The sequence below is a fragment of the Copadichromis virginalis genome, linkage group LG4, assembly GCF_057382275.1.
Source record: "Copadichromis virginalis isolate Kocher_CV1m ecotype Utaka linkage group LG4, C_Virginalis_male_GT1.1, whole genome shotgun sequence".
NCBI classification, from domain to species: Eukaryota; Metazoa; Chordata; class Actinopteri; order Cichliformes; family Cichlidae; genus Copadichromis; species Copadichromis virginalis.
In genome coordinates this window covers 4,687,907-4,701,711 of record NC_140621.1, presented here as the reverse complement: position 1 = coordinate 4,701,711, position 13,805 = coordinate 4,687,907, and the positions used below count along the sequence as shown (strand labels likewise).

The following is a 13,805-nucleotide window of genomic DNA, read 5'->3' as shown; positions in this document are numbered from 1 at the left end:
TCCCTCCTTACTCTTAATTGACTGAATAAATAAAAACATTAATGTTCTGTAATAGCACGGTGGCACCTGCAGGTTCACGTGACTGACCAACAGCTTCTCAGGTGTTCTTTTTAGTATTTCAAGTTTCCAGCTTCAACTTTTCTACTCTTGATATTTATTGTTCTTTTAAGTCTGAAATGGTTTTTACAGGTTCTGTTTTTTCTAAAATCCAACTAATTTGAAGATTTGCAGTCAGAGTTCGTCATAGCACAGAAACACTACTGCAGGTTAGTCATGACCTTCTTATGGCTTCTGCTTGTTCTTCTTGGCCTCAGATCAGCGTTCATCAGCATAGCCAGTTGTACTTGTCTATGAAGCCAAATGACACAAATAAACTACCGACATAAAGACCTGGACCTCTAATTAGTTTTCTAATTCTAAATTCAGAAAAACCAAGGTTATTGTACTTTGTATATAAATCTTAGAAAGATGGTGTCAAATAAGATGTTTAGTATTGATGTCATTACCTTGGCCAAAACGGTGACACTGTGAAGATTTTTATTCAGGTGTCATTTAACACTCACATTAAAAACATGTCAGACTGCTATCTTTCATCTCCTACAATTTGGAAAACTGTGTGTTCAAGTTGTGTTTTCTATTCTCAGCTATTAATCAGGTTGTTGTAAAACCTTCTTGAAAAACCTTCAGCTGAAAAGACGACAACAAGAAGCAGAACGGGGCCTAGAAAGACGGTTCATGTTTCTCCCATTTTAATTTTTCTTCATTGGCTCACATTTCAGTCAAAAAATGGACTTAAAAGAGTAAATGGTTACACTCACTTGTTCCTTAAAGGACTTTTGATAATTTAGGAAGGAACAAAATTAAGATTAAGGAGTATGTTCTTTTGGCTCATGAAGAATTCCTACAAATGCACATATATAATGTTGTAATACAATACAAACTGTGCCAACAACAAACAAAAGACAACAGACTGTGCAAAATGTTAACCCCACCCCCACTCAAGGCGTAGTCGATAATCTGCCCTGCAAGCTGGGATGGTCTGGGATAGACCGATGACTGTAGAACTGATCCACATTCATTGGTTCAAATACTCACCTGACACGTCTGCTTGAACTGAAAGCTGTTTCAAAGATGGTTTCATACTGAAGTCTTAATATAAAGTCGAACTTGCACTAACTGCTGAATTTAAACACACCAGTTTAAGTCTTCGATGATTTTGCGGTTAATTTCAATTAAACTACAAAAGGGGAAACATTTTTTTTATTTTTTATTTTAAGAAATAAAAACTATTCCATTTGTGAAACTGAGAAAAAAAACCCGAGGGTTTTGAAGATATGTGAGTGCCAGTGTTTTTATAGAAAAGTGCAAACTTGTAATCACAATAAGGAAGAGAAAATGGGGCGTTCAAGACTCTAATGTGACAAAATGTATTACTATCTTAGTTGACAAAATAATTTTGGTCAGTGTTGATGTCCTTCGATAAAAGTTTGTTGACTGATTAGTTGGGCTTTAACATGATAAACAGACAGTTGGTTACATAATGGAACAAATGAGGTGTTATTGTTGAAAACGGGCCTCTGTACACGTGTAGATGTTTCATTAAACCCCATCCATGATTCATGATCAAAGTTACTGTTAAACATTCATATTTTTACATTTCTGACTAATTTGCTGTTACTAATGTTAAATCCTCCCAATTCTTTCGATCTTTGGGCTGAAGGAAGGACAATACTCGGTGTATCAATGCTCAATCAACAATCTTTAATTCCATACAATTCAACACTTTATGAGCATAAACCATCCGGATGGGGAGACATGCATGCAGAGGGTCACAGCAAATCTCAAACTGGTGGAGGGTTACTCAAACTCTTATAGCCTCTAGTGGCCCACACCTAGTCGTAAAAGCCTAAACATTCACATTCTTTCTCTCACACAGCGCCTAAGTTATGACCTCGGCTCCTTGTTTTTCTGCTCCCAACAAGGTGGTGGGGTGAACCTCCTGTGGAATGTGCTCTGTCTCCTCTGCTATCAGAGCACCAAGGCCCTGACTCTCTGCACACAATATTCTCTTCTTAACTCAGCAGTATAGTGCATCATAAAACAATATCATCCATTCACAATAAATCAGCAGTCTAATGTAATGCAAATCAGTTTAACTAATGCAAGAGTTATCACCTTCTTCTAATTCAGGAGAATAATGCAAACTAAAACTACATAATAATTTCACAATCATTAATCAGGGGTATAACATGGCATAAGATAATATTATAATCCCACACTAAACATCAAACAGGATTTACACGTTTTCAGAAAACAACACATTTTAAATTCTCTCCACACTTCTGAGCTGTAGTGTAGATTTGTAGATCTATTAGAGAAGATGATATAGAAGTATGAGGACAGGGAGACACTGTTAAAACGTTATGAGCTGTCTTGCTGCAGAGAAAGTGGAGTCTGTCATCCTTGAAATGCTCCCTAGATAGGCAGCTGGCAGGATTGAACGATGCTCTGCCTCTGTGGTCAAGTACAGACATCCATGAGCCACTGATGAGCGTGACAGATCAGGAAGCATGCATGAAGTGGACGTGTTAGGGAGAGTTTGCCATCAGAGTTAAAACACTTCAACTCAGTTTTTGATGATAGACACAACTAAAAATCCTGATCAGTTACAGACACACGTACACATGTAAAAGTTTGGAGTCAGCTTGTTTGGATCCCTGCACTCTTCTGTGACAGTGTGTGAGTGTGCCTTCAGACAGCCTGCAGTACCTCTGCCCCGTCTCCTGGAGCCCACAGTGTTTATCCTGGATTCATAACTATCTGCAAATAATCCTGTGAAACTTTACCACATAACAGTGCACTTATGTAGATATTTCACTAAATCTCATTCGTTACTTATGATAAATGTTACCAGTGATTGTTTATATTTCTTTACATTTCCAATAATTTAGTAAAACATTAAAGAGAATTTCACTGTTGTGAGAAAATAAGACGTTTCTAATTCACTTCAGACTTTTGAGCTGTAGTGTAGATTGCAATGTCACGGTCCTGGGTCGGTGACCCAGCGTTTTCTGTTTTGTATTGTTAATCTTTGATTTCTTGATGTCTTTGTTTGTTCGTAGGTTTTGGTTCTGTGTCAGTATCGGGTCTGAGTTTTCCAGGTGTCCCTTTTAGTTCAGTGTCAAGTCTGTGTCTTGAGAATTGTCTCTTGTTTCCTGTTTTACTTTGAAGGTTCATGTCTGATGTCAGTGTATTCAGCTTTGCTTCCCCTGTCTCGTCTTGTCAATTACTCCCAGCTGTGTTCCCCACCTGTTTGTAATCTCCCTGTGTTCTTTTGTGTGTATGTAAGTCATGTCTACTCGTGTACTAGTTGCTGGTCTGTGTGTGAGTCAACTGTGACCCTACTGTGTATTCTCCGTGTGTTTTCCCTGCCGTCCACCTTCCTGTGCCTCTGCTCACCCTCCCTCATGTTCGTGTTCATGTTTGCTGTTTAGTTTTTCCCAGTTCAGATTATCTTTAGTTCCGTTTTGCCATTTTTCACCTTGTGCTTTATTTTACAATAAACCACCTTCACATCTCAGCGAGTGCCTGCACTTGGATCCTCATTTATTTTCTCCACACGGCTCATCCCATGTGACAGTGTATGGTTATGTTATAGGAGTACCAGGACAGGGAGCCACTGTTAAAAAGTCATGAGCTGTGTTGCTGCAGAGAAAGTTGTTCACTCTGGTGGTTCTTTGAGTTTCTAAAAGTTGAATGGGATGTAGTCTGCCCCTCTGTGGAACCAGGTCCCAGTTTGAATTCAGAACACAGACACTCTCTTCTTCTAAGATTAGACACAAAACTTTCTTCTTTAATAAATATTTATTTATAGTTACAGATCAATCAGCTGTCCGTGACCCATCCTTACAGGCTACAACTGCTGGTTAACCTGCCATCATGCACTGAGCACTTCTGCTCCACTCTTGTCTTTCCCTCTGAGTGAGTTAAAATATCCCGACTGCATCTCAGTAACATTTTTCTGTGCTCTCCCATCAGGTGTCAGGTTTCTTCCTGTTAAAAGGGAGTTTTTCCTCCTCACTGTCCCCAAGTGTTTGGTCTGAGAGGATTGTTTGATCTATTACTGTAGGGTTTTTACTTTATAATATAAGACAATTGTTAGTGGTGCTATGTAAATCAAATGGACTAAAATTCAACTTGAATGTGACTCCTAATCAAACCTAAAGTCATCCCAACCAATGTGAACATTCAGCACAATAAAATACGATGAAATCAACCACGCTGGCTACATAGAAGCAAAAGCAGCAGCTTCTTCCTGAGGTCCTCCTCAGCTCCAAACCCACCAGTGGAGGCACTGTTTAACAACCAGCAGCTGTTATACTTAGTTTATAATTTAATAATTTCATTCTATGAAAATAAACTGTTTGAAAATAAGCATTTTAAAAAAGATTGTTTCATTGTTGATTGTTTCATTGTATGGTTTATTCTTTATGTATGTAAGTTCTTAAACTGCATACATGTATATATGAATGACTCACTCATATGCTGACATGTTAGCATACTGAGAACCTATTTCTCATATGGACACATTACACTTTTACGTTTCCTCACCTCATACATCATCTAATACAATGCTAATATTTTGTGAAGCAATGATGAATTTATTTCTTTATTCTATATAACTAGAAAAACATTAGAAAATCCAAGGAGCTGGTGGTAGACTTCCACAGGCACAAACATCCTCAACTGCAACCGCTTAACATCCAAGGTATCGACATCGAGGCTGTGAACAGCTACAGGTACTTCATTGTTCATCTGAACAATAAACTGGACTGGACTCACAATTCAGGCACCCTCTACAGGAAAGGGCAGAGCAGGCTGTACCTGCTGCGGAGACTCAGGTCTTTCGGAGTGAAGGGCCCACTCCTGAAGACCTTCTATGACTCTGTGGTGGCCTCAGCCATCTTTTACGGTGTGGTCTGCTGGGGTGGCAGCCTCTCTGCCGGGGATAGGAAGAGACTGAACAGGCGGATCAGAAGGGCCAGCTCTGTTCTAGGATGCCCTCTGGACCCAGTGGAGGTGGTGAGTGACAGGAGAACGGCGGCTAAGCTGTCAATACCTGTTGGACAACATCTCCCACCCCATGCAGCAGACTGTGACAGCACTGAGCAGCTCCTTCAGTGGCTGCAGCACCCACGGTGTGGGACGGAGAGATTTCACAGGTCTTTCCTTCCTACTGCTGTCAGACTCCACAACATGGTCTCTGCAGATGACCACACACACACACACACACACACACACACACACACACACACACACACACACACATCCAATGCACAATGGTAACTTTCACCCTGTTTCACCCTGTGCAATATTACCAAGAGCAATTTTCTAACATAACAAAGTATTTTAATCTATTTTGTATAGTATGTTATTCTATTTTATCTTATTCTATTCTATTAGGTTTCTTTGTACTCTCTGCCATGACCAAAACATTTCTCACATGTGGAACTAATAAAGGTTTATCTTATCTTATCTTAAATAAAGCTATTGTCTCCAGCAAGATAGGCAGAGTTTCTAAAACTGTGTGTCTCTGTTTCCTGACCCTTTGACTGTGAGGTCTTAATGCATTATAATATAATATTATATATTATTATTAATTAATATAACTGCTGCAAATGTTTAAGGTTGGGTTCACCTTTATATTTTGTTTAATCTAAAATAATGCATCATATTTTATAACGTCACATATATGTAATCTGGCTGTCCTATGAGGCAGCCTCTGTTTCTACCTGTTCAGGTAAAGTAGAATCACTGCGGCTATCACCACCTAAGAAAAAGATGATATGTGTGTCCTCATAAGGATAAAGAACTGCGTTGGTGTGTGGGACTACACCCTATATGTTTACAATGTTAAATGATAATTATGAGACAATGCAGTTCAGGTCATTTTACAGAGAAACGTGAAAGTAATATAACAAGTAATGTAATGAATTACTTTCTCCTGGGAGTAATTACTGCATCACTTTTAAGAAAGCAGTTCTGTGTAATATGTGTAGTACATGACTTTTTTGAGTAATGACCAACACTGATCACATAAATGCATAAATGTAATGTTTTTGCTGCTTAGCGATAGTGGTGACTCTCAAAGCTGAGCCAATGAGAGCCCAGTGAGAAATCACAAGGATCAATTAGGAATGAAATCAATAAATGATATAAATAATGGAATCAGAATCGCTAAACTTTTTTATTAATCCATGATCCCTTTGAGTTGCTTGGGTTTTCCTTTGATACTTCAAGAAGACGAGATCAAAATTCAAACTTCTCCAAACATTACCGAACACAGTGGGACTTTTTCTCAATGAGCGCATCCTGTAAAAGTGGTTATGTTGTGATATGGAGTGCTATGCCTATCTACTCATGATATTTCTACCCCGGCAACCCATATTTTCAGACGAATGTCAGTTTTTTATTTACTCATGTAGGCTAAAAAGATACATATTAACTCAGTCATAGTGCTAATTGTTACAGTTAAACAGGTTCTTCTGAAGCTCCCAGGTGTGCAAGTCAATGGACAAAGTATAGGATCACCATTTTTCCATGTTTCCTTTTCCCATCATGCTGTGCCTCAGAGAGATGTGCTTCTTTTCACTGTGAACTTCTGGGACGGCTGCCTCACTTAGCACCTCCTGCCTCAGAGCTAAAAATAGAGCAGACTGCAGACTGGAGCTCAAACTGAACGCCAACTCTGGAATCAGGACAGATACATGAAAGCATAAACACAGCAGCTGAGGAAGAAGGATGCGTGGGTGCATGTTATGTGCAGATATGCTTCCCTTATCTATCCAAGCCTAGGTTTGTGAGGAGGACATTTGTTAAACTCTAGCAGACAGTGCTTCTTGTCTGTCCTTCATATATACTAGAGAGTTCTCTCCTGAAATGTACAGCCATTACTCACCGGTCTTAAAAAAGTGCTGCTGTGTTGCTTTTAGATTAAGAAAATCAACTTTCTAGAATATTCAAAGGCGGTTCTTTTACAACAGAATTTATTTGTTCCTCAAATGAAAAACTAAAGGTTGAAAAACACTAAAATGGCAGTTACCTGAGGCAGCAATTATTAAAAGATCATTAAAAACTTTTAAAAACACAGTTTCAGCGCAATGTAAACCTGAACTGAAATATTTCATTTATTTCAATTTTTCTCCTGGACTTTGGACAGGAAAGGAAGTTTAATGAGATTGGCCTAAAATTTGAAAGAACTGTTGCATCAAGATTTGTTTTTTTCCGTGTCCAATAGTGTCAAAGACTTCTTTAAAAAGACAAGTGGGGATAATACTGAGGTGACACATAGAGGGCAGATATTCTAAATCCTGATGAGATTCTTTATTCCTCTTCAGCTCCCAAATAACTTGCCGCTACTTTAATTCCCAAAAATGAATAGTTAATGCACGTAGCAGTAAGTAATGGATGAAATGAGGTGGACATGACTTTTGGCAGTTTAAACTGCAGGCAGACCATTCGCAGTCATATTCAAAGCTATGGGAAATTTATAATCACCAATTGATGCTACTTTCTAAAAATTTAATTTTTAGATAATTTTTTTAAGGGTTACTATAGGGATGTCAGTTTTTCTCATCAAACCTTTACAGAAATGTTACTTCAGGGTCACAATTTGTTTCTCTGTTAAAATAAAATAAGATCTTAGTTAAACAATGAGACCTGGAACCATCAGTTTGACTGTCTTTGCTTTTAAACCAATTATATAGAATTTCAAATGCTCTGAAAGGAGGGATCTCCTGTTTTTTCCAAGAACAGGCCTTTTTCAATCCCTATATATGAATAATGAGTTATAACCACTTATATCATTATGCTACATATAATAATCATCTCCACACAAAAACACACAAAACATTGTTCTCTCAGTTGGCAGCTGTACATGGAGTTTAAAATAAAGCAGGTCTGTGCATTTTTATCCAAAAGCAAAGAGGTGAACCAATTTTTTTTTCAAGTTTAAAAATATTGCTGCCAGTTTGCCAATGGCTCAGTCACATTAGAGTGAACATAGAACTGCAGCTTTTTGTGATTAGGAAACATCGATGGCTGCTCAGAAATTGCACTCAATGTTTGATGACCAATTGCAAGTAGTTGCAATCAGCACGAGTGCGTGCACTGATAAGAGTGATTCATCAGGTGCACCTCTCTTTGCAGTGTGGGGCTCAACGGCTGTATTCTACTTATGCTCCAAAATAAAAACAAGGTTGTTGAGCGCCCTCTGCAGTTGTCCAGAAATAGTGACATTGTTACTCTGCAGTAACTATGTCACTATTTGTGGAAGAATTTCTCTCTTTCTCTTTAAAAAGTGTGAGATTCTCGCTCTACTCTGAACGTGAGTTAATATGAGGACAAATTTGATGCATCTATAACTAATATATTGTTAACAAGAAGTTTTGCACGAATCTTATTAGAAAGTATATCTTTCAACTGGAACATTTTAAGGACGATTTGTGATGGTGGGAAGGGTTCTTTCTTTTTTTTAAATTTGATGACTTTGGATGGAATGAGCCGTATACAGTCCCAGTCCACCACCAATGCATTTGTGTCACTGACAATGCTTCTGTAGTCCTATTCAATTCAGTTTCATTTGTACATCGCCAAATCACAACAGTCACATCAAGGTTTTATTGTAAGGAAGAGACCCTACAATAATACAGGGAAAGACCCAACAATCAAGCAACACCAATCAAGCACATGGCGACAGTGGGAAGGGAAAAACTCCAGCAGAACCAGGCTCAGGGAGAAGCAGCCATCTGCTGCTACCAGTCGGAGTAAAGGAAGGAACATAGGACAAAATACACACTGTGGAAGAGAGCCTATGATTAATAATTAAAAATTAAGGCCAGCACATTAATTAATGATTAAATGCAAAATGGAGTAGAAACACAGTGCATCAAGCCCCAAGCAGCCTAGACCTATTGCAGGAAGGATTCAGGGTCACCTCCTCCAGCCCTAACTATATGCTATATCAAAAAGCTTTGAGTTTAAAGTCTTAAGCCTAATCACAAAAGTTGTCTCCCATATCCAAATTGGGAGATGTTTCCACGGAAGAGAGCCCTGAAAACTGAAGGCTGTGCTTTCTATTCAATATCATAGGGAAAAGCAAATTACTCTATTGGGGTGATACACTACTCTAAGGTCTTTAAGATAAGATAAGGCCTGATTATTCAAGACATTGTATGTGACTAGAAGGATTTTAAATTCAATTTAGGACTCAGCAGGGGGGCAATGAAGCAAAGCGAATATGGGTGAAATATGCATGCTCTTTCCCCATCAGTACTTTTAGGACATCTTTATAATAATCAATTACAGTAGGCCAGTAGAAGTAATAAATATATGAACTAGTTTTTCAGCATTACTCTGAGACATAGAGATATTATTTAGAGATATTGTGCAAATGCAAGAAAGCAGTCCTACACATGTGTTTAACCCCTTCACCCATAGTTTGCTGCTTTATAAGAAAGCCCTCCGCAAAGCCAGAACATCTTACTATTCATCACTGATTGAAGAAAATCAGAACAACCCCAGGTTTCTCTTCAGCTCTGTAGCCAGGCTGACAAAAAGTCAGAGCTCTGTTGAGCCAACAATCCCTTTAACGTTAACTAGTAATGACTTCATGAACTTCTTCACAAATAACATTTTTATCATTAGAGAAAAAATTACCAATAATCATCCCACAGATGTAATATTATCTACAGCTACTCTTAGTATCATTGATGTTAAGTTAGACTCTTTTTCTCCAATTGATCTTTCTGAGTTAACTTCAATAATTACTTCCTCCAAACCATCAACGTGTCTTTTAGACCCCATTCCTACAAAACTGCTCAAAGAAGTCCTGCCATTAATTAATTCTTCAATCTTAAATATGATCAACCTATCTCTAATAATCGGCTATGTACCACAGGCCTTCAAGCTGGCTGTAGTTAAACCTTTACTCAAAAAGCATCTCTAGACCCAGCAGTCTTAGCTAATTATAGGCCAATCTCCAACCTTCCTTTCATATCAGAAATCCTTGAAAGAGTAGTTGTCAAACAGCTAACAGATCATCTGCAGAGGAATGGTTTATTTGAAGAGTTTCAGTCAGGTTTCAGAGCTCAGCACAGCACAGAAACAGCTTTAGTGAAGGTTACAAATGATCTTCTTATGGCCTCTGACAGTGGACTCATCTCTGTGCTTGTCCTGCTAGACCTCAGTGCAGCGTTCGATACTGTCGACCACAATATCCTATTAGAGCGATTAGAACATGCTGTAGGTATTACAGGTACTGTGCTGCAGTGGTTTGTATCATATCTATCTAATAGACTCCAGTTTGTGCATGTAAATAGAGAGTCCTCTTCACACACTGAGGTTAATTATGGAGTTCCACAGGGTTCAGTGCTAGGACCAATTCTGTTTACATTATACATGCTTCCCTTAGGCAGTATCATTAGAAGACATAGCATAAATTTACACTGCTATGCAGATGACACCCAGCTCTATCTGTCCATGAAGCCAGATAACACACACCAATTAGTTAAACTGCAGGAATGTCTTAAGACATAAAGAGCTGGATGGCCGCTACCTTTCTGCTTCTTAATTCAGATCAAACTGAGGTTATTGTACTCGGCCCTGAAAATCTTAGAAATATGGTATCTAAGCAGATTCTTACTCTGGATGGCATTACCTTGGCCTCCAGTAACGCTGTGAGGAACCTTGGAGTCATTTTTGACCAGGACATGTCCTTCAACGCACATATTAAACAAATATGTAAGACTGCGTTCTTCCATTTGAACAACATCTCTAAAATTAGAAATATCCTGTCTCAGAGTGACGCTGAAAAACTAGTTCATGCATTTATTACTTCCAGGCTGGACGACTGTAATTCATTATTATCAGGATGTCCAAAAAACTCCCTGAAAAGCCTTCAGCTAATCCAAAATGCTGCAGCAAGAGTCCTGACAGGGACTAGAAAGAGAGAGCATATTTCTCCTGTTTTGGCTTCCCTTCATTGGCTTCCTGTTAAGTCCAGAATTGAATTCAAAATCCTGCTCCTCACATACAAGGTCTTAAATAATCAGGCCCCATCTTATCTTAATGACCTTGTAGTACCATATCACCCTATTAGAGCACTTCGCTCTCACTCTGCATGCCTACTTGTTGTTCCTAGAGTATTTAAAAGTAGAATGGGAGGCAGAGCCTTCAGTTTTCAGGCCCCTCTTCTGTGGAACCAGCTTCCAGTTTGGATTCAGGAGACAGACACTATCTCTACTTTCAAGATTAGGCTTCAAACTTTCCTTTTTGCTAAAGCATATAGTTAGGGCTGGACCAGGTGACCCTGAATCCTCCCTTAGTTATGCTGCAATAGACGTAGGCTGCCGGGGATTCCCATGATGCATTGAGTTTTTCCTTTCCAGTCACCTTTCTCACTCACTATGTATTAACAGACCTCTTTGCATTGAATCATATCTGTTATTCATCTCTGTCTCTCTTCCACAGCATGTCTTTATCCTGTCTTCCTTCTCTCACCCCAACTGGTCGCAGCAGATGGCCCCGCCCCTCCCTGAGCCTGGTTCTGCCGGAGGTTTCTTCCTGTTAAAAGGGAGTTTTCCTTCCCACTGTCGCCAAAGTGCTTGCTCATAGGGGGTCATATGATTGTTGGGTTTTTCTCTTATGAAGCGCCTTGAGGCGACTTTTGTTGTGATTTGGCGCTATATAAATAAAATTGAATTAAATTGAATAGTGCTAACTACAGTGGACAGCTATTCAAAGGCTGTTTTCTTGTATTTGTGTCAGTGTTGATGGTATACTTCCACTAGTTTAACTAACTGGTGTGTGTCATCTGGCTTCATGGATAGATAAAGCTGGGTATCATCTGCATAGAATGAAAATGCTGTGCCTTTTGATAATACTACCTAAGGAAAACAGAACAGAACCCCGGTGGAACTCCACTGATTATATAGTGAGATCAATGAGCTCAGGCTGTTACATGCACGCTACTGATTTCCATTAAAACAAAGAATAAGTGACAACATTCTACTGTGCAAGAAAAACTTTAATGAAATACAGATTTAAAAGAAACAGTTCAGTTAAAAGGCACTAAGGCAACAATGCTTTTTAAAAGATGTCATTTAATCTAAAGTGCAAATGCTGCAGTTAATTAAGCATTAGTTAGGAAGAAAACATTCTCCACTCATTTTCTCCTTTAGTAGTATGACTTTGTGGGGATACTGCTTTAACACAACAAAAGGATGAGGAGGAGTCACAGGTTGACACACCGATTTGCTTCCATTCGTGACCACTGTCTGGTCACTTCATAATGCCAGGCCAGCTGGAAATCAAAATGGAAAGGTGCTCCATCAAGAAAGACAATGACACATTACTAAGGTCGGACAACAGTCTGCAGCTCCCCTTCCTATACTTTAAATCTGTTAACCTTTAAGGCTACTATTTAACAATCCTCCATAGTGTAAAGGTTTACACGTGTGCATAAACAAGCAAAAGATCTCCTGGCATAATCCCAGGAGGAGACACAAACTTCTTTGGGGTTGCATCAGGAAGGCCATCCAGCATAAAACACAATTAAACAAGGGGAGCGATCCACTGTGGTAACCCCTTGAGAATAAGGCAACAGCTGAAAGCAGCTTTAATTTATACATACACACTGAGAAATGGAGCAAGAAGGTCAATTTTTATGTGTTTTTGTAACTTATAACTCCTCCTTATCCTCGTGTTGCAAAACTAATCAGCAGGTAGGAATATAGTACCATGTATAATTCTATAGGCAGTACAAGCTTTCAGAACAATCTCCCCACAGAGTCAGGCTGGACACCCACTCTTCAGCACATCTCTGGTTGCATCTTTGCTGCCCGGCAGCGTAGGACTTTCAGGAAGCTGTCAATCTTGTGAGAGTCCCGACGGAGGCAGGACAGCAGAAAGTTGAAGTTGATCAACTTGGTAATCTTGTCCTGGCCGAGGCTGGTGCCTCCTCGGTAGGGCAGTGAAGTGATGGCCTGAGCAGATGAACCCATCTGGACACAAACAGGCCGGGAAAAATCATTTTAATGATACATTTTGTATTTGCACTGTAAATGAAAATAACTTTTTATTTTCCCCCCAAAGCTCCTGCAGCCATCTCTTACACACCTTGCTAGATAGTACATCCAGGCCATCCTTGAGACTTTTGGAGTACTGCTGCATCTCCTGGATCTTGTTGAATATGGTGCTTTGTGCTGGGTGAGGCAGGGCACTAGCGGAGGAGGACAGGAGTACGAGAGGGTCCGACCAGGCTTGGAGGAGGGAGCGAGCCAGGGACATCAAATCTGACTCCTGGACAAGAAATAAATAGAAACAATACCACAAGAAGGTGAAGATGTTTGTGGGAAAACAGAAGCAGTATGCAGATTTGTGTCAGTCAGATACAGATTTCTTACTTTTGTCTAACTAAAGTTAAAAGGGGGGCAGGGGACTTCCCATGATGCACTCAGTGTTTCCTCTTTTCAGTGTCTGTGTGTTTACACACCACTCTGCATTTGATCATTAGCGATTATAAAACTCAGGCTCTCTTCCACAGTGTCTCTTTTGGCCTGTTTACCGATTACCCTAAATCGATCACAGCTGAATCCGAGGCTGGTCCTGCAAAAGGAAGTTCTGTAAAAAGGAAGTTTTTCCTTCCCACCGTCACCAAGGGGGTCATCTGATTGTTGTGGTTTTTTCTCTCTAGTCTTTACCCTACAATATAAAGCACCTAAAGGCAACTTGTTGTGACTTTGCTC

The 13,805-nt window shown here is 39.5% G+C and overlaps 1 protein-coding gene across 2 annotated transcripts in view; it reads right to left on the bottom strand.

Moving 5' to 3' along the window:
• Positions 1-12,072: 12,072 nt before the first annotated feature.
• The window catches only part of prl (prolactin), a 3,930-nt gene continuing 2,197 nt past the window's right edge, over positions 12,073-13,805 (bottom strand). For both annotated transcript variants that reach the window (XM_085453221.1, XM_085453220.1), the window contains 2 exons: positions 13,177-13,359; positions 12,073-13,061 (listed from right to left, as the gene is read on the bottom strand). In XM_085453221.1, the coding sequence (XP_085309347.1) occupies positions 12,870-13,061; positions 13,177-13,359 (375 nt within the window). In that variant the 3' untranslated portion in view covers positions 12,073-12,869. The remainder of the gene's footprint in view (positions 13,062-13,176; positions 13,360-13,805) is intronic.